Source organism: Bombina bombina, chromosome 3 (assembly GCF_027579735.1).
Source record: "Bombina bombina isolate aBomBom1 chromosome 3, aBomBom1.pri, whole genome shotgun sequence".
In the NCBI taxonomy this organism is placed as follows: Eukaryota; Metazoa; Chordata; class Amphibia; order Anura; family Bombinatoridae; genus Bombina; species Bombina bombina.
Genome location: NC_069501.1, coordinates 85,356,583 through 85,376,799, shown reverse-complemented (window position 1 = coordinate 85,376,799; position 20,217 = coordinate 85,356,583). Strand labels below are relative to the sequence as shown.

The 20,217-nt window shown below is 40.3% G+C and overlaps 1 protein-coding gene across 1 annotated transcript in view; it reads right to left on the bottom strand.

Moving 5' to 3' along the window:
• PRDM15 (PR/SET domain 15) overlaps positions 1-20,217 on the bottom strand; it is a 236,901-nt gene that overhangs the window by 44,792 nt on the left and 171,892 nt on the right. The window contains exons 20-22 of the mRNA XM_053705902.1: positions 4,984-5,115; positions 3,675-3,758; positions 2,362-2,537 (exon numbers count right to left, since the gene is read on the bottom strand). Coding sequence (XP_053561877.1) covers positions 2,362-2,537; positions 3,675-3,758; positions 4,984-5,115 — 392 coding nt within the window. The remainder of the gene's footprint in view (positions 1-2,361; positions 2,538-3,674; positions 3,759-4,983; positions 5,116-20,217) is intronic.

The window sequence follows — 20,217 nt, the reverse complement described above, 5'->3', positions numbered from 1 at the left end:
GCAGAGCGCGGAGATGTTCCAACTTAAATTTAAATGTAATCACATCAGGTTCAGCTTGTTGAGAAATTTTCCCTGAATCTGAAATTTCTCCCTCAGACAAAACCTCCCTGGCCCCCTCAGACTGGTGTAGGGGCCCTTCAGAAACAATATCATCAGCGTCCTCATGCTCTTCAGTATTTTCTAAAACAGAGCAGTCGCGCTTTCGCTGATAAGTGGGCATTTTGGCTAAAATGTTTTTGATAGAATTATCCATTACAGCCGTTAATTGTTGCATAGTAAGGAGTATTGGCGCGCTAGATGTACTAGGGGCCTCCTGTGTGGGCAAGACTGGTGTAGACGAAGGAGGGGATGATGCAGTACCATGCTTACTCCCCTCACTTGAGGAATCATCTTGGGCATCATTTTCTCTAAATTTTGTGTCACATAAATCACATCTATTTAAATGAGAAGGAACCTTGGCTTCCCCACATTCAGAACACAGTCTATCTGGCAGTTCAGACATGTTAAACAGGCATAAACTTGATAACAAAGTACAAAAAACGTTTTAAAATAAAACCGTTACTGTCACTTTAAATTTTAAACTGAACACACTTTATTACTGCAATTGCGAAAAAGTATGAAGGAATTGTTCAAAATTCACCAAAATTTCACCAGTGTCTTAAAGCCTTAAAAGTATTGCACACCAAATTTGGAAGCTTTAACCCTTAAAATAACGGAACCGGAGCCGTTTTTATATTTAACCCCTTTACAGTCCCTGGTATCTGCTTTGCTGAGACCCAACCAAGCCCAAAGGGGAATACGATACCAAATGACGCCTTCAGAAAGTCTTTTCTATGTATCAGAGCTCCTCACACATGCATCTGCATGTCATGCTTCTCAAAAACAAGTGCGCAATACAGGCGCGAAAATGAGACTCTGCCTATGATTAGGGAAAGCCCCTAGAGAATAAGGTGTCCAACACAGTGCCTGCCGGTTATTTTACAAAATTCCCAAGATTAAAATAATTCCTCAAGGCTATGGAGTATAAAATATGTTTATATATAAATCGATTTAGCCCAGAAAATGTCTACAGTCTTAAAAAGCCCTTGTGAAGCCCTTATTTACTGTCTGTAATAAAAATGGCTTACCGGATCCCATAGGGAAAATGACAGCTTCCAGCATTACATCGTCTTGTTAGAATGTGTCATACCTCAAGCAGCAAAAGTCTGCTCACTGTTCCCCCAACTGAAGTTAATTCCTCTCAACAGTCCTGTGTGGAACAGCCATCGATTTTAGTAACGGTTGCTAAAATCATTTTCCTCTTACAAACAGAAATCTTCATCTCTTTTCTGTTTCAGAGTAAATAGTACATACCAGCACTATTTTAAAATAACAAACTCTTGATTGAATAATAAAAACTACAGTTAAACACTAAAAAACTCTAAGCCATCTCCGTGGAGATGTTGCCTGTACAACGGCAAAGAGAATGACTGGGGTAGGCGGAGCCTAGGAGGGATCATGTGACCAGCTTTGCTGGGCTCTTTGCCATTTCCTGTTGGGGAAGAGAATATCCCACAAGTAAGGATGACGCCGTGGACCGGACACACCTATGTTGGAGAAATAATCAGCTGGTGGGTGAGAGCAGGTTAGTTACCATGGTTACTGATCAGCTGATCATTTCACCTGCCCTGTGGTTCAGATATTAGGAAAATCTGGCCTGTTAAGGGTAATTGAGGTTTATTGGTTTATGGCTGATAGGGGCTAAAGATGTTTGGGTATGTACTGAAGTTTTATGTAAACATATAGTTGATAGAGGATCCAAATGAGGTTCAGGTAATTCTATAACTAACAGGAGCTTTAGGGCCTGGGTTCTGAGCCAAGACCTGATCATGACTGCAACTACTGCTCTCACCTCAATCACCTGCAGGTCTGTGGAGGACAGCTGGCAAGTCTAGCAAAATCTGACATTTTACAGAAACCTAGTCCACTATCTGCCCATCTACCTCAAGCACAAGCTTAATAAATCTTAGGATAATTCTATATTTCACACTTCAGCTAAAAGGCCAATAATCTCATACTCTTACTATAAATTAGTATTTATGTAAATTATTTCAGAATTGTTCACTCCAACCTATTGTTAAATCTTTCTATAACATAAATTTAATTTCCTGCTCCAAAGCATAAAATTATTTATTTATTTTCATTTAAGATACATTTTTTTGAACTAGGCCACTTCTGAAACGTTCCCAATAACCAGAAGACAATGGTAACAAGGATCAATAGGCTGTGGGAATCCTACAATGACTAAGGCCGTCCTACCATCACCATAATTGCTCACCAGGAAGAGATGCAGATGCTGGCTCAAGCTGAATAATGATTTACCTCTGGGTGTTTGCGCCTCAAGTGCCGGCTCATCGACGCTCTTGTTGACACTTTAGTCCCACACAGATGGCAGCTCTGAGCTTCCACCTTGTCGTGCGTGAGCTGGACGTGTTTCTGGAGCATGTATTCCGTGACGTACTTCTTGTCACACACTGAGCACGTCCACTGCTTCCCCACTTCATTAGGGGCCAAAATAAACAGAGAAAAGTGACAGAGCTAATTCAAATAAAAAGGCCACACATATTAAATGTTCTATGCAGTAGCGAACCTACTTAACAGTGGGCCCTGGTTTAAAAATGTGTTGGGGCCCCCCAAAGGTAACTCAGTAGAAAGCAAAAGTATTAATATACATTCTGCTCTGTATAATGATGTTTAGGATAGACAGACAGATCGATGGACAGATGGACCTACAACCTGCACTATTAAAAGCCTCCCCTGCATTAGGATTGTAAACATTCTGCACACAACTACGTATAGACTTATGGCGGCCCTCCAGTTTTTGAGCCCTGGTGCAACTGGACCTGCTGCACCAATCGTAATTCCGCCCCTGGTTCTATGTCCTAGGGCAGCAGGAAAAACAGTTCCTTGTACTTGGAGCTTATATAAGTAAGAACATACATAATAATATAACATGTAAATTATGGTTGTTATTAGTATTTTTAAATAAGGGGTGAAAAAATATCTATATAGATTATAAATCAACAAACAAATACTAGACATGGTCTATGTTAAAGACATGGTCTAGAGGAAATTTATATTATCATAACAGCTAACTCATCAATTTTTTTTTTTTTAATTTCTTTCACTAAATTTAGAAGAAAACATACTATCCATCAACTCAAAATTATTAAGATTATACTAGTTTGTAAGTGTTTCTATTTTGTTTAATAAATCGAAGACAATGACTTAAAGCTTCAGTTTGAAGCCAAGTTATTGAGTACCTCAAGCCATTATCTGTCTGAGCTAAAAAGATTACCTGGCTTGGACAAAAACTAAAAAAATCTGCATAAACTAAAACTTGATTACACAGTACAGAGACAACGTCCCTGTCCTCATAACAAGCCGGATCAATTCAGAATAAAAATGCTGTACTACTCTCACTTTTAGTTTATTCTATATAAAATGTATTTGTCCAGATACTAAAAACGTGTAAATGGCTCATCAATATTAGAGCTAACCCCAAAGGTTCATATATATTTATGGTCCTTGGTCTATTGTATCCACACAATGCTGCAATCTAATGGATGCAAACAAACACAATCTACATTTGAAACATCTGACCAGCAGTAATAGGAGTTTAGTATGATATTTACCAGTGTGAACCAGTTTGTGGGTCTCCATTGTATTTTTCTCGCTGAATGTCTTCCCGCAAAGTTCACACATAAAGTCCTTGATCCCTAATTGTAAAGTGGAAGCATTAGATGATAGACATAAAAAGATTAATATCAAGTATATTACTATGCAGGTGTAAAATGTGCTTACAGTGCAGATTACATGGGGGATTATCTGATGAGTTTATCAGTTTCCCAAAGGCGTAAAAGCACCTGCGGTTTCTGGATGGGGTTTAAATATTTTATTATTCACCTGTCAGAGCAAATTTATATCAACTTCTCCAACGGTTAAACGATTAACAGAAATAAATAATACATATTTAATGTGTCATTAAAAGGGAAATATGTTACCTTACCTAAAGAAGCTTTTTGTTTTTGAGAAAAAGGCCCAGGTAGCTACAAAGTCAATTATATAAGATAAAATCATTTATTGAATAGTTATGATAGATGAAATAAAGCTAGATTATATTTGAAATTAACTATAAATTAGTAGTAAAACCAAAATACATAATTTAAATGGACAATGTGATCAGGCAAGAAGTTGATAATAGAAACACTGTTTCGGGGCTGCTTTTCTCCTACCCCCACTGGGAGGTAGATTTCTGCTGCTGCCTAGGTATGATGCTTTGCTATAGCCAATACTGCACTATTTTCAGTATAGTTGTTGGTTTCAGAGGGTAGAAGCAGCTATTTCAAATGTAAAAATAAAGGTAAATGATATATCTGTACTTTATTTCAAACACTTTAAAAGATAAAAATTTTAAAATGGATTATTAGAAACACATTAAAGGGGAGACGATTTTACAGTATGATAAGTACTATTTTAAACAATAATATGTTTACTGCTCTTTTATGTATACAAAAAAATTCTATTACTAGAAACATTTTGAAATAAAGCGGACGTATGTTCTATTGTTACTGCTGGAGCTGACTAGGCCATTGTGTGCTTGAGATAAGGGAGTTACACAGTCACACGCAACAAACAAACAGTAACACATATTAAAAACCCAACAAAAACAACGTTACGTTCCCTGTTAATCTTATCATCAGTAATTTCAGTAACTGAATTTCAGTCACTGACCGACAAAAGAACAGATTGTGATAAATAAACTATTGGTAAACCCCTTATGTGTGTATAGAAACTAATTATTTATATGTAAAATGACACTCAAATGTATACTAAGATGTTGCGGACAATGAGGTGGGGATTAATCTTTTATATCATTTATATGATCATAGCCTAGAATACGCAGATCAGGTTATTACTTGCGGACAGTGTACTTCCTCTCACCTGTGTGTCGCTTGTAGTGTTTCAGCATGTTGACTTTCTGAGCAAACTTGCGGTGACATTCAGTACATTCGTACTCTTTTATGCCTTTGTGCAGCTTCATATGGTGCCTGAGGGCGTGCTTCGTTTTCATCCCTAAATTAACGTAATGCACATTATAACAAAATCTAAAAAAAAAATGGCTTAGCAATACTGAATTTTTAATTTTTTATGCCAACTAGAAAGCCTCAAACTACTTTCTGTTTAGAAAAAATCTTTTCTCCAAGAAAACATCTACACTCTTCATAAACAGTTGTATAATTTAGAAAAATGCTCTCATAATACACAAACACTGCCACTGAAGAATTAAACTGTGCTTTAACTACTTCTTTAGTCATTAGTAGAGAATAATGAAACATACTGACATATAAACATTTATTCACTTCAAAATAGCAAAAACATAATTTATGTAAGAACTTACCTGATAAATTCATTTCTTTCATATTGGCAAGAGTCCATGAGCTAGTGACATATGGGATATACATTCCTACCAGGAGAGGCAAAGTTTCCTAAACCTCAAAATGCCTATAAATACAACTCCCACCACACCCACAATTCAGTTTAACGAATAGCCAATTAGTGGGGTGATAAGAAAGGAGCGAAAGCATCAATAAGGAATTGGAATAATTGTGCTTTATACAAAAAAATCATAACCACCACAAAAAGGGTGGGCCTCATGGACTCTTGCCAATATGAAAGAAATGAATTTATCAGGTAAGTTCTTACATAAATTATGTTTTTTTTCATGTAATTGGCAAGAGTCCATGAGCTAGTGACGTATGGAATAGCAAATACCCAAGATGTGGAACTCCACGCAAGAGTCACTAGAGAGGGAGGGATAAAAATAAAGACAGCCAATTCCGCTGAAAAAAGAATCCACAACGCAAATCAAAAAGTTTTAATCTTTATAATGAAAAAAAACTGAAATTATAAGCAGAAGAATCAAACTGAAACAGCTGCCTGAAGAACTTTTCTACCAAAAACTGCTTCTGAAGAAGAGAAAACATAAAAATGGTAGAATTTAGTAAATGTATGCAAAGAAGACCAAGTTGCTGCTTTGCAAATCTGATCAACAGAAGCTTCATTCTTAAAAGCCCAGGAAGTAGAGTCTGACCAAGTAGAATGAGCCGTAATCCTCTGAGGCGGGAATTTACCTGACTCCAAATAAGCATGATGAATCAAAAGCTTTAACCAAGACGCCAAAGAAATGGCAGAAGCCTTCTGACCTTTCATAGAACCAGAAAAGATAACAAATAGACTAGAAGTCTTTCTGAAATCTTTAGTAGCTTCAACATAATATTTCAAAGCTCTTACCACATCCAAAGAATGTAAAGATCTTTCCAAAGAATTCTTAGGATTAGGACACAACGAAGGGACAACAATGTCTCTACTAATGTTGTTGGAATTCACAACTTTAGGTAAAAATTTAAATGAAGTCCGCAAAACCGCCTTATCCTGATGAAAAATCAGAAAAGGAGATTCACAAGAAAGAGCAGATAATTCAGAAACTCTTCTAGCTGAAGAGATGGCCAAACGAAACAATACTTTCCAAGAAAGTAATTTAATGTCCAGAGAATGCATAGGCTAAAACGGAGGAGCCTGTAAAGCTTTCAAAACCAAATTAAGACTCCAAGGAGGAGAAATTGACTTAATGACAGGCTTGATACGAACCAAAGCCTGTACAAAACAACGAATGTCAGGAAGATTAGCAATCTTTCTGTGAAATAGAACAGAAAGAGCAGAGATTTGTCCTTTCAAGGAACTTGCAGACAAACCCTTATCCAAACCATCCTGAAGAAACTGTAAAATTCTAGGAATTCTAAAAGAATGCCAAGAGAATTTATGAGAGGAACACCATGAAATGCAAGTCTTCCAAACTCAGTAGTAAATCTTTCTAGACACAAATTTGTGAGCCTGCAACATAGTATTAATCACTGAGTCAGAGAAACCTCTATGACTAAGCACTAAGCGTTCAATCTCCATACCTTCAAATTTAATGATTTGAGATTATGATGGAAAAACGGACCTTGAGATAGAAGGTCTGGCCTTAACTGAAGTGGCCAAGATTGGCAACTGGACCTCCGAACAAGATCTGCATACCAAAACCTATGTGGCCATGCTGGAGCCACCAGCAGTACAAATGAACGTTCCATTATGATTTTGGAAATCACTCTTGGAAGAAGAACTAGAGGCTGAAAGATATAAGCAGGATGATAATTCCAAGGAAGTGACAATGCATCCACTGCTTCCGCCTGAGGATCCCTGGACCTGGACAGATACCTGGGAAGTTTCCTGTTTAGATGAGAAGCCATCAGATCTATTTCTGGAAGCCCCCACATCTCAAAAATCTGAAGAAACACATCTGGGTGAAGAGACCAATCTCCCGGATGTAAAGTCTGGCGACTGAGATAATCCGCTTCCCAATTGTCTATACCTGGGATATGAACCGCAGAGATTAGACAGAAGCTGGATTCCGCCCATACAAGTATCCGAGATACTTCTTTCATAGCTTGAGGACTGTGAGTCCCACCTTGATGATTGACATAGGCCACGGTTGTGACATTGTCTGTCTGAAAACAAATAAACGGTTCTCTCTTCAGAAGAGGCCAGAACTGAAGAGCTATGAGAATCACACGGAGTTCCAAAATATTGATTGGTAATCTCGCCTCTTGAGATTTCCAAACCCCCTGCGCTGTCAGAGACCCCCAGACAGATCCCCAACCTGAAAGACTCGCATCTGTTGTGATCACAGTCCAGGTGGAAAAAAGAAAAGAAGCCCCTTGAACTATACGATGGTGATCTAACCACCAAGTCAGAGATAGTCGAGTATTGGGATTTAAGGATATTAATTGTGATATCTTTGTATAATCCCTGCACCATTGGTTCAGCATACAAAGCTGAAGAGGTCTCATGTGAAAACGAGCAAAGGGGATCGCGTCCGATGCTGCAGTCATGAGTCCTAAAACCTCCATGCACATAGCTACTGAAGGGAATGACTGAGACTGAAGGTTTCCGACAAGCTGAAACCAATTTCAGACATCTTTTGTCTGTTAGAGACAAAGTCATGGATACTGAATCTATTTGGAATCCTAAAAAGGTTACCCTTGTCTGAGGAATCAAGGAACTCTTTGGTAAATTGATCCTCCAACCATGTTTTTTGAAGAAACAACACTAGTTGATTTGTGTGAGATTCTGCAGAATGTAAAGACTGAGCAAGTACCAAGATATCGTCCAAATAAGGAAACACCACAATACCCCGCTCTCTGATAACAGAGAGTAGGGCACTGAGAACCTTTGAAAAGATCCTTGGAGCTGTTGCTAGGCCAAAAGGAAGAGCAACAAATTGGTAATGCTTGTCTAGAAAAGAGAATCTCAGGAACTGATAATGATCTGGATGAATCGGAATATGAAGATAAGCATCCTGTAAGTCTATTGTGGACAGATAATGCCCTTGCTGAACAAAAGGCAGAATAGTCCTTATAGTCACCATTTTGAATGTTAGTATTCTTACATAACGATTAAAAAATTTTAGATCCAGAACTGGTCTGAAAGAATTCTCTTTCTTTGGAACAATGAACAGATTTGAATAAAACCCCAGACCCCGTTCCAGAAATGGAACTGGCACAATTACCCCAGATGACTCCAGGTCTGAAACACACTTCAGGAAAGCCTGAGCCTTTACTGGGTTCACTGGAATGAGTGAGAGAAAGAAACTTCTCACAGGCGGTCTTTACTTTGAAACCTATTCTGTACCCTTGAGAAACAATGTTCTGAATCCAATGATTTTGGATTGAATTGATCCAAACATCTTTGAAAAATCGTAGTCTGCCCCCTACCAGCTGTGCTGGAATGAGGGCCGCACCTTCATGCGGACTTGGGGGCTGGTTTTGATTTTCTAAAAGGCTTGGATTTATTCCAGACTGGAAAAGGCTTCCAATTGGAAACCGTTCCTTCAGGGGAAGGGTCAGGCTTCTGCTCCTTATTCTGATGAAAGGAACAAAAACGGTTAGCAGCCCTAAATTTACCTTTAGATTTGTTATCCTGAGGCAAAAAAGCTCCCTTCCCCCCAGTGACAGTTGAAATTATAGAATCCAACTGAGAACCAAACAACTTATTACCTTGGAAAGAAAGAGATAGCAACGTTGACTTAGAAGTCATATCTGCATTCCAAGATTTAAGCCATAAAGCTCTTCTAGCTAAAATAGCTAAAGACATATACCTGACATCAATTTTAATGATATCAAAAAACATAATTTATGTAAGAACTTACCTGATAAATTCATTTCTTTCATATTAGCAAGAGTCCATGAGCTAGTGACGTATGGGATATACATTCCTACCAGGAGGGGCAAAGTTTCCCAAACCTCAAAATGCCTATAAATACACCCCTCACCACACCCACAATTCAGTTTAACGAATAGCCAAGAAGTGGGGTGATAAAAAAGTGCGAAAGCATATAAAATAAGGAATTGGAATAATTGTGCTTTATACAAAATCATAACCACCACAAAAAAAGGGCGGGCCTCATGGACTCTTGCTAATATGAAAGAAATGAATTTATCAGGTAAGTTCTTACATAAATTATGTTTTCTTTCATGTAATTAGCAAGAGTCCATGAGCTAGTGACGTATGGGATAATGACTACCCAAGAAGTGGATCTTTCCACACAAGAGTCACTAGAGAGGGAGGGATAAAATAAAGACAGCCAATTCCTGCTGAAAATAATCCACACCCAAAATAAAGTTTAACGAAAAACATAAGCAGAAGATTCAAACTGAAACCGCTGCCTGAAGTACTTTTCTACCAAAAACTGCTTCAGAAGAAGAAAATACATCAAAATGGTAGAATTTAGTAAAAGTATGCAAAGAGGACCAAGTTGCTGCTTTGCAGATCTGGTCAACCGAAGCTTCATTCCTAAACGCCCAGGAAGTAGAAACTGACCTAGTAGAATGAGCTGTAATTCTCTGAGGCAGAGTTTTACCCGACTCAACATAGGCAAGATGAATTAAAGATTTCAACCAAGATGCCAAAGAAATGGCAGAAGCTTTCTGGCCTTTTCTAGAACCGGAAAAGATAACAAATAGACTAGAAGTCTTACGAAAAGATTTCGTAGCTTCAACATAATATTTCAAAGCTCTAACAACATCCAAAGAATGCAACGATTTCTCCTTAGAATTCTTAGGATTAGGACATAATGAAGGAACCACAATTTCTCTACTAATGTTGTTGGAATTCACAACTTTAGGTAAAAATTCAAAAGAAGTTCGCAACACAGCCTTATCCTGATGAAAAATCAGAAAAGGAGACTCACAAGAAAGAGCAGATAATTCAGAAACTCTTCTGGCAGAAGAGATGGCCAAAAGGAACAAAACTTTCCAAGAAAGAAATTTAATGTCCAATGAATGCATAGGTTCAAACGGATGAGCTTGAAGAGCTCCCAGAACCAAATTCAAACTCCAAGGAGGAGAAATTGACTTAATGACAGGTTTTATACGAACCAAAGCTTGTACAAAACAATGAATATCAGGAAGAATAGCAATCTTTCTGTGAAAAAGAACAGAAAGAGCAGAGATTTGTCCTTTCAAAGAACTTGCGGACAAACCCTTATCTAAACCATCCTGAAGGAACTGTAAAATTCTCGGTATTCTAAAAGAATGCCAGGAAAAATGATGAGAAAGACACCAAGAAATATAAGTCTTCCAGACTCTATAATATATCTCTCGAGATACAGATTTACGAGCCTGTAACATAGTATTAATCACAGAGTCAGAGAAACCTCTTTGACCAAGAATCAAGCGTTCAATCTCCATACCTTTAAATTTAAGGATTTCAGATCCTGATGGAAAAAAGGACCTTGTGACAGAAGGTCTGGTCTTAACGGAAGAGTCCACGGTTGGCAAGAGGCCATCCGGACAAGATCCGCATACCAAAACCTGTGAGGCCATGCCGGAGCTACCAGCAGAACAAACGAGCATTCCTTCAGAATCTTGGAGATTACTCTTGGAAGAAGAACTAGAGGCGGAAAGATATAGGCAGGATGATACTTCCAAGGAAGTGATAATGCATCCACTGCCTCCGCCTGAGGATCCCGGGATCTGGACAGATACCTGGGAAGTTTCTTGTTTAGATGGGACGCCATCAGATCTATTTCTGGAAGTTCCCACATTTGAACAATCTGAAGAAATACATCTGGGTGAAGAGACCATTCGCCCGGATGCAACGTTTGGCGACTGAGATAATCCGCTTCCCAATTGTCTATACCTGGGATATGAACCGCAGAGATTAGACAGGAGCTGGATTCCGCCCAAACCAAAATTCGAGATACTTCTTTCATAGCCAGAGGACTGTGAGTCCCTCCTTGATGATTGATGTATGCCACAGTTGTGACATTGTCTGTCTGAAAACAAATGAACGATTCTCTCTTCAGAAGAGGCCAAAACTGAAGAGCTCTGAAAATTGCACGGAGTTCCAAAATATTGATCGGTAATCTCACCTCCTGAGATTCCCAAACTCCTTGTGCCGTCAGAGATCCCCACACAGCTCCCCAACCTGTGAGACTTGCATCTGTTGAAATTACAGTCCAGGTCGGAAGCACAAAAGAAGCCCCCTGAATTAAACGATGGTGATCTGTCCACCATGTTAGAGAGTGTCGAACAATCGGTTTTAAAGATATTAATTGAGATATCTTCGTGTAATCCTTGCACCATTGCTTCAGCATACAGAGCTGAAGAGGTCGCATGTGAAAACGAGCAAAGGGGATCGCGTCCGATGCAGCAGTCATAAGACCTAGAATTTCCATGCATAAGGCTACCGAAGGGAATGATTGTGACTGAAGGTTTCGACAAGCTGTAATCAACTTTAGACGTCTCTTGTCTGTTAAAGACAGAGTCATGGACACTGAATCCATCTGGAAACCCAGAAAGGTTACCCTTGTCTGAGGAATCAAAGAACTTTTTGGTAAATTGATCCTCCAACCATGATCTTGAAGAAACAACACAAGTCGATTCGTATGAGATTCTGCTAAATGTAAAGACTGAGCAAGTACCAAGATATCGTCCAAATAAGGAAATACCACAATACCCTGTTCTCTGATTACAGACAGCAGGGCACCGAGAACCTTTGTAAAAATTCTTGGAGCTGTAGCTAGGCCAAACGGCAGAGCCACAAACTGGTAATGCTTGTCCAGAAACGAGAATCTCAGGAACTGATAATGATCTGGATGAATCGGAATATGCAGATATGCATCCTGTAAATCTATTGTGGACATATAATTCCCTTGCTGAACAAAAGGTAAGATAGTCCTTACAGTTACCATCTTGAACGTTGGTATCCTTACATAATGATTCAATATTTTTAGATCCAGAACTGGTCTGAAAGAATTCTCCTTCTTTGGTACAATGAAGAGATTTGAATAAAACCCCATCCCCTGTTCCGGAACTGGAACTGGCATAATTACTCCAGTCAACTCTAGATCTGAAACACATTTCAGAAATGCTTGAGCTTTTACTGGATTTACTGGGACACGGGAAAGAAAAAATCTCTTTGCAGGAGGTCTCAACTTGAAACCAATTCTGTACCCTTCTGAAACAATGCTCTGAATCCAAAGATTGTGAACAGAATTGATCCAAATTTCCTTGAAAAAACGTAACCTGCCCCCTACCAGCTGAGCTGGAATGAGGGCCGCACCTTCATGTGGACTTAGAAGCAGGCTTTGCCTTTCTAGCTGGCTTGGATTTATTCCAGACTGGAGATGGTCTCCAAACTGAAACTGCTCCTGAGGATGAAGGATCAGGCTTTTGTTCTTTGTTGAAACGAAAGGAACGAAAACGATTATTAGCCCTGTTTTTACCTTTAGATTTTTTATCCTGTGGTAAAAAAGTTCCTTTCCCACCAGTAACAGTTGAAATAATGGAATCCAACTGAGAACCAAATAATTTGTTACCCTGGAAAGAAATGGAAAGTAAAGTTGATTTAGAAGCCATATCAGCATTCCAAGTTTTAAGCCATAAAGCTCTTCTAGCTAAAATAGCTAGAGACATAAACCTGACATCAACTCTGATAATATCAAAAATGGCATCACAGATAAAATTATTAGCATGTTGAAGAAGAATAATAATATCATGAGAATCACGATGTGTTACTTGTTGCGCTAAAGTTTCCAACCAAAAAGTTGAAGCTGCAGCAACATCAGCCAAAGATATAGCAGGTCTAAGAAGATTACCTGAACACAGATAAGCTTTTCTTAGAAAGGACTCAATTTTCCTATCTAGAGGATCCTTAAACGAAGTACCATCTGACGTAGGAATAGTAGTACGTTTAGCAAGGGTAGAAATAGCCCCATCAACTTTAGGGATCTTGTCCCAAAATTCTAATCTGTCAGACGGCACAGGATATAATTGCTTAAAACGTTTAGAAGGAGTAAATGAATTACCCAAATTATCCCATTCTTTGGAAATTACTGCAGAAATAGCATCAGGGACAGGAAAAACTTCTGGAATAACTACAGGAGTTTTAAAAACCTTATTTAAACGTTTAGATTTAGTATCAAGAGGACCAGAATCCTCTATTTCTAAAGCAATTAGGACTTCTTTAAGTAAAGAACGAATAAATTCCATTTTAAATAAATATGAAGATTTATCAGCATCAACCTCTGAGACAGAATCCTCTGAACCAGAGGAATCATCAGAATCAGAATGATGATGTTCAGTTAAAAATTCATCTGTAGGGAGAGAAGTTTTAAAAGATTTTTTACGTTTACTAGAAGGAGAAATAACAGACATAGCCTTCTTTATGGATTCAGAAACAAAAACAGAATTTATGTTTACCTGATAAATTTCTTTCTCCAACGGTGTGTCCGGTCCACGGCGTCATCCTTACTTGTGGGATATTCTCTTCCCCAACAGGAAATGGCAAAGAGCCCAGCAAAGCTGGTCACATGATCCCTCCTAGGCTCCGCCTACCCCAGTCATTCGACCGACGTTAAGGAGGAATATTTGCATAGGAGAAACCATATGGTACCGTGGTGACTGTAGTTAAAGAAAATAAATTATCAGACCTGATTAAAAAAACCAGGGCGGGCCGTGGACCGGACACACCGTTGGAGAAAGAAATTTATCAGGTAAACATAAATTCTGTTTTCTCCAACATAGGTGTGTCCGGTCCACGGCGTCATCCTTACTTGTGGGAACCAATACCAAAGCTTTAGGACACGGATGAAGGGAGGGAGCAAATCAGGTCACCTAAATGGAAGGCACCACGGCTTGCAAAACCTTTCTCCCAAAAATAGCCTCAGAAGAAGCAAAAGTATCAAACTTGTAAAATTTGGTAAAAGTGTGCAGTGAAGACCAAGTCGCTGCTCTACATATCTGATCAACAGAAGCCTCGTTCTTGAAGGCCCATGTGGAAGCCACAGCCCTAGTGGAATGAGCTGTGATTCTTTCGGGAGGCTGCCGTCCGGCAGTCTCGTAAGCCAATCTGATGATGCTTTTAATCCAAAAAGAGAGAGAGGTAGAAGTTGCTTTTTGACCTCTCCTTTTACCTGAATAAACAACAAACAAGGAAGATGTTTGTCTAAAATCCTTTGTAGCATCTAAATAGAATTTTAGAGCGCGAACAACGTCCAAATTGTGCAACAAACGTTCCTTCTTTGAAACTGGTTTTGGACACAGAGAAGGTACGATAATCTCCTGGTTAATGTTTTTGTTAGAAACAACTTTTGGAAGAAAACCAGGTTTAGTACGTAAAACCACCTTATCTGCATGGAACACCAGATAAGGAGGAGAACACTGCAGAGCAGATAATTCTGAGACTCTTCTAGCAGAAGAAATCGCAACTAAAAACAAAACTTTCCAAGATAATAACTTAATATCAACGGAATGTAAGGGTTCAAACGGAACCCCCTGAAGAACTGAAAGAACTAAATTGAGACTCCAAGGAGGAGTCAAAGGTTTGTAAACAGGCTTGATTCTAACCAGAGCCTGAACAAAGGCTTGAACATCTGGCACAGCTGCCAGCTTTTTGTGAAGTAATACCGACAAGGCAGAAATCTGTCCCTTCAGGGAACTTGCAGATAATCCTTTTTCCAATCCTTCTTGAAGGAAGGATAGAATCCTAGGAATCTTAACCTTGTCCCAAGGGAATCCTTTAGATTCACACCAACAGATATATTTTTTCCAAATTTTGTGGTAAATCTTTCTAGTTACAGGCTTTCTGGCCTGAACAAGAGTATCGATAACAGAATCTGAGAATCCTCGCTTCGATAAAATCAAGCGTTCAATCTCCAAGCAGTCAGCTGGAGTGAAACCAGATTCGGATGTTCGAACGGACCCTGAACAAGAAGGTCTCGTCTCAAAGGTAGCTTCCAAGGTGGAGCCGATGACATATTCACCAGATCTGCATACCAAGTCCTGCGTGGCCACGCAGGAGCTATCAAGATCACCGACGCCCTCTCCTGATTGATCCTGGCTACCAGCCTGGGGATGAGAGGAAATGGCGGGAACACATAAGCTAGTTTGAAGGTCCAAGGTGCTACTAGTGCATCCACTAGAGCCGCCTTGGGATCCCTGGATCTGGCCCCGTAGCAAGGAACTTTGAAGTTCTGACGAGAGGCCATCAGATCCATGTCTGGAATGCCCCACAGGTGAGTGACTTGGGCAAAAATTTCCGGATGGAGTTCCCACTCCCCCGGATGCAATGTCTGACGACTCAGAAAATCCGCTTCCCAATTTTCCACTCCTGGGATGTGGATAGCAGACAGGTGGCAGGAGTGAGACTCCGCCCATAGAATGATTTTGGTCACTTCTTCCATCGCTAGGGAACTCCTTGTTCCCCCCTGATGGTTGATGTACGCAACAGTTGTCATGTTGTCTGATTGAAACCGTATGAACTTGGTCCTCGCTAGCCGAGGCCAGGCCTTGAGAGCATTGAATATCGCTCTCAGTTCCAGAATATTTATCGGTAGAAGAGATTCTTCCCGAGACCAAAGACCCTGAGCTTTCAGGGATCCCCAGACCGCGCCCCAGCCCATCAGACTGGCGTCGGTCGTGACAATGACCCACTCTGGTCTGCGGAACGTCATCCCTTGAGACAGATTGTCCAGGGACAGCCACCAACGGAGTGAGTCTCTGGTCCTCTGATTTACTTGTATCTTCGGAGACAAGTCTGTATAGTCCCCATTCCACTGACTGAGCATGCACAGTTGTAATGGTCTTAGATGAATGCGCGCAAAAGGAACTATGTCCATTGCCGCCACCATCAACCCGATCACTTCCATGCACTGAGCTATGGAAGGAAGAGGAACAGAATGAAGTATCCGACAAGAGTCTAGAAGTTTTGTTTTTCTTGCCTCTGTTAGAAAGATCCTCATTTCTAAGGAGTCTATAATTGTTCCCAAGAAGGGAACCCTTGTTGACGGGGATAGAGAACTCTTTTCCACGTTCACTTTCCAGCCGTGAGATCTGAGAAAGGCCAGGACAACGTCCGTGTGAGCCTTTGCTTGAGGAAGGGACGACGCTTGAATCAGAATGTCGTCCAGGTAAGGTACTACTGCAATGCCCCTTGGTCTTAGCACCGCTAGAAGGGACCCTAGTACCTTTGTGAAAATCCTTGGAGCAGTGGCTAATCCGAAAGGAAGCGCCACGAACTGGTAATGTTTGTCCAGGAATGCGAACCTTAGGAACCAATGATGTTCCTTGTGGATAGGAATATGTAGATACGCATCCTTTAAATCCACCGTGGTCATGAATTGACCCTCCTGGATGGAAGGAAGAATAGTTCGAATGGTTTCCATCTTGAAAGATGGAACCTTGAGAAACTTGTTTAAGATCTTGAGATCTAAGATTGGTCTGAACGTTCCCTCTTTTTTGGGAACTATGAACAGATTGGAGTAGAACCCCATCCCTTGTTCTCTTAGTGGAACAGGATGAATCACTCCCATTTTTAACAGGTCTTCTACACAATGTAAGAACGCCTGTCTTTTTATGTGGTCTGAAGACAACTGAGACCTGTGGAACCTCCCCCTTGGGGGAAGTCCCTTGAATTCCAGAAGATAACCCTGGGAGACTATTTCTAGCGCCCAAGGATCCAGAACATCTCTTGCCCAAGCCTGAGCGAAGAGAGAGAGTCTGCCCCCCACCAGATCCGGTCCCGGATCGGGGGCCAATATTTCATGCTGTCTTGGTAGCAGTGGCAGGTTTCTTGGCCTGCTTTCCCTTGTTCCAGCCTTGCATTGGTCTCCAAGCTGGCTTGGCTTGAGAAGTATTACCCTCTTGCTTAGAGGACGTAGCACTTTGGGCTGGTCCGTTTTTACGAAAGGGACGAAAATTAGGTCTATTTTTCGCCTTGAAAGGCCGATCCTGAGGAAGGGCGTGGCCCTTACCCCCAGTGATATCCGAGATAATCTCTTTCAAGTCAGGGCCAAACAGCGTTTTCCCCTTGAAAGGAATGTTTAGTAGCTTGTTCTTGGAAGACGCATCAGCCGACCAAGATTTCAACCAAAGCGCTCTGCGCGCCACAATAGCAAACCCAGAATTCTTAGCCGCTAACCTAGCCAATTGCAAAGTGGCGTCTAGGGTGAAAGAATTAGCCAAATTGAGAGCATTGATTCTGTCCATAATCTCCTCATAAGGAGGAGAATCACTATCGAGCGCCTTTATCAGCTCATCAAACCAGAAGCATGCGGCTGTAGTGACAGGGACAATGCATGAAATTGGTTGTAGAAGGTAACCCTGCTGAACAAACATCTTTTTAAGCAAACCTTCTAATTTTTTATCCATAGGATCTTTGAAAGCGCAACTATCCTCTATGGGTATAGTGGTGCGTTTGTTTAAAGTAGAAACCGCTCCCTCGACCTTGGGGACTGTCTGCCATAAGTCCTTTCTGGGGTCGACCATAGGAAACAATTTTTTAAATATGGGGGGAGGGACGAAAGGAATACCGGGCCTTTCCCATTCTTTATTAACAATGTCCGCCACCCGCTTGGGTATAGGAAAAGCTTCTGGGAGCTCCGGCACCTCTAGGAACTTGTCCATTTTACATAGTTTCTCTGGGATGACCAACTTTTCACAATCATCCAGAGTGGATAATACCTCCTTAAGCAGAATGCGGAGATGTTCCAACTTAAATTTAAATGCAATTACATCAGGTTCAGCCTGTTGAGAAATGTTCCCTGAATCAGTAATTTCTCCCTCAGACAAAACCTCCCTGGCCCCCTCAGATTGAGTTAGGGGCCCTTCAGAGATATTAATATCAGCGTCGTCATGCTCTTCAGTAACTAAAACAGAGCAGCCACGCTTACGCTGACAAGGGTTCATTTTGGCTAAAATGTTTTTGACAGAATTATCCATTACAGCCGTTAATTGTTGCATAGTAAGGAGTATTGGCGCGCTAGATGTACTAGGGGCCTCCTGAGTGGGCAAGACTCGTGTAGACGAAGGAGGGAATGATGCAGTACCATGCTTACTCCCCTCACTTGAGGAATCATCTTGGGCATCATTGTCATTATCACATAAATCACATTTATTTAAATGAACAGGAATTCTGGCTTCCCCACATTCAGAACACAGTCTATCTGGTAGTTCAGACATGTTAAACAGGCATAAACTTGATAATAAAGTACAAAAAACGTTTTAAAATAAAACCGTTACTGTCACTTTAAATTTTAAACTGAACACACTTTATTACTGCAATTGCGAAAAAACATGAAGGAATTGTACAAAATTCACCAAATTTTCACCACAGTGTCTTAAAGCCTTAAAAGTATTGCACACCAAATTTGGAAGCTTTAACCCTTAAAATAACGGAACCGGAGCCGTTTTAACACTTTAACCCCTTTACAGTCCCTGGTATCTGCTTTGCTGAGACCCAACCAAACCCAAAGGGGAATACGATACCAAATGACGCCTTCAGAAAGTCTTTTCTAAGTATCAGAGCTCCTCTCACATGCGACTGCATGCCATGCCTCTCAAAAACAAGTGCGCCACACCGGCGCGAAAATGAGGCTCTGCTTATGCTTTGGGAAAGCCCCAGAGAAATAAGGTGTCTAATACAGTGCCTGCCGATATTTATAATATCAATATACCCAGATAAAATGATTCCTCAAAGCTAAATATGTTTTAAAACTGAATCGATTTAGCCCAGAAAAGTCTACAATCTTAATAAGCCCTTGTGAAGCCCTTATTTACCATCGTAATAAACATGGCTTACCGGATCCCATAGGGAAAAATGACAGCTTCCAGCATTACATCGTCTTGTTAGAATGTGTCATACCTCAAGCAGCAAGAGACTGCACACTGTTCCCCCAACTGAAGTTAATTGCTCTCAACAGTCCTGTGTGGAACAGCCATGGATTTTAGTTACGGTGCTAAAATCATTTTCCTCATACAAACAGAAATCTTCATCTCTTTTCTGTTTCTGAGTAAATAGTACATACCAGCACTATTTTAAAATAACAAACTCTTGATTGAATAATAAAAACTACAGTTAAACACTAAAAAACTCTAAGCCATCTCCGTGGAGATGTTGCCTGTACAACGGCAAAGAGAATGACTGGGGTAGGCGGAGCCTAGGAGGGATCATGTGACCAGCTTTGCTGGGCTCTTTGCCATTTCCTGTTGGGGAAGAGAATATCCCACAAGTAAGGATGACGCCGTGGACCGGACACACCTATGTTGGAGAAATCTCTTATATTATCAGGAACATTCTGCACCTTAGATGTTGAAGGAACTGCAACAGGCAATGGTACTTTACTAAAGGAAATATTATCTGCTTTAACAAGTTTGTCATGACAATCAATACAAACAACAGCTGGAGGAATAGCTACCAAAAGTTTACAGCAGATACACTTAGCTTTGGTAGATTCAGCACTTGACAGCGATTTTCCTGTAGTATCTTCTGACTCAGATGCAACGTGAGACATCTTGCAATATGTAAAAGAAAAAACAACATATAAAGCAAAATTGATCAAATTCCTTAAATGACAGTTTCAGGAATGGGAAAAAATGCCAAAGAACAAGCTTCTAGCAACCAGAAGCAATAAAAAATGAGACTTAAATAATGTGGAGACAAAAGTGACGCCCATATTTTTTCGCGCCAAATAAGACGCCCACATTATTTGGCGCCTAAATGCTTTTTGGCGCCAAAAATGACGCCACATCCGGAACGCCGACATTTTTGGCGCAAAATAACGTCAAAAAATGACGC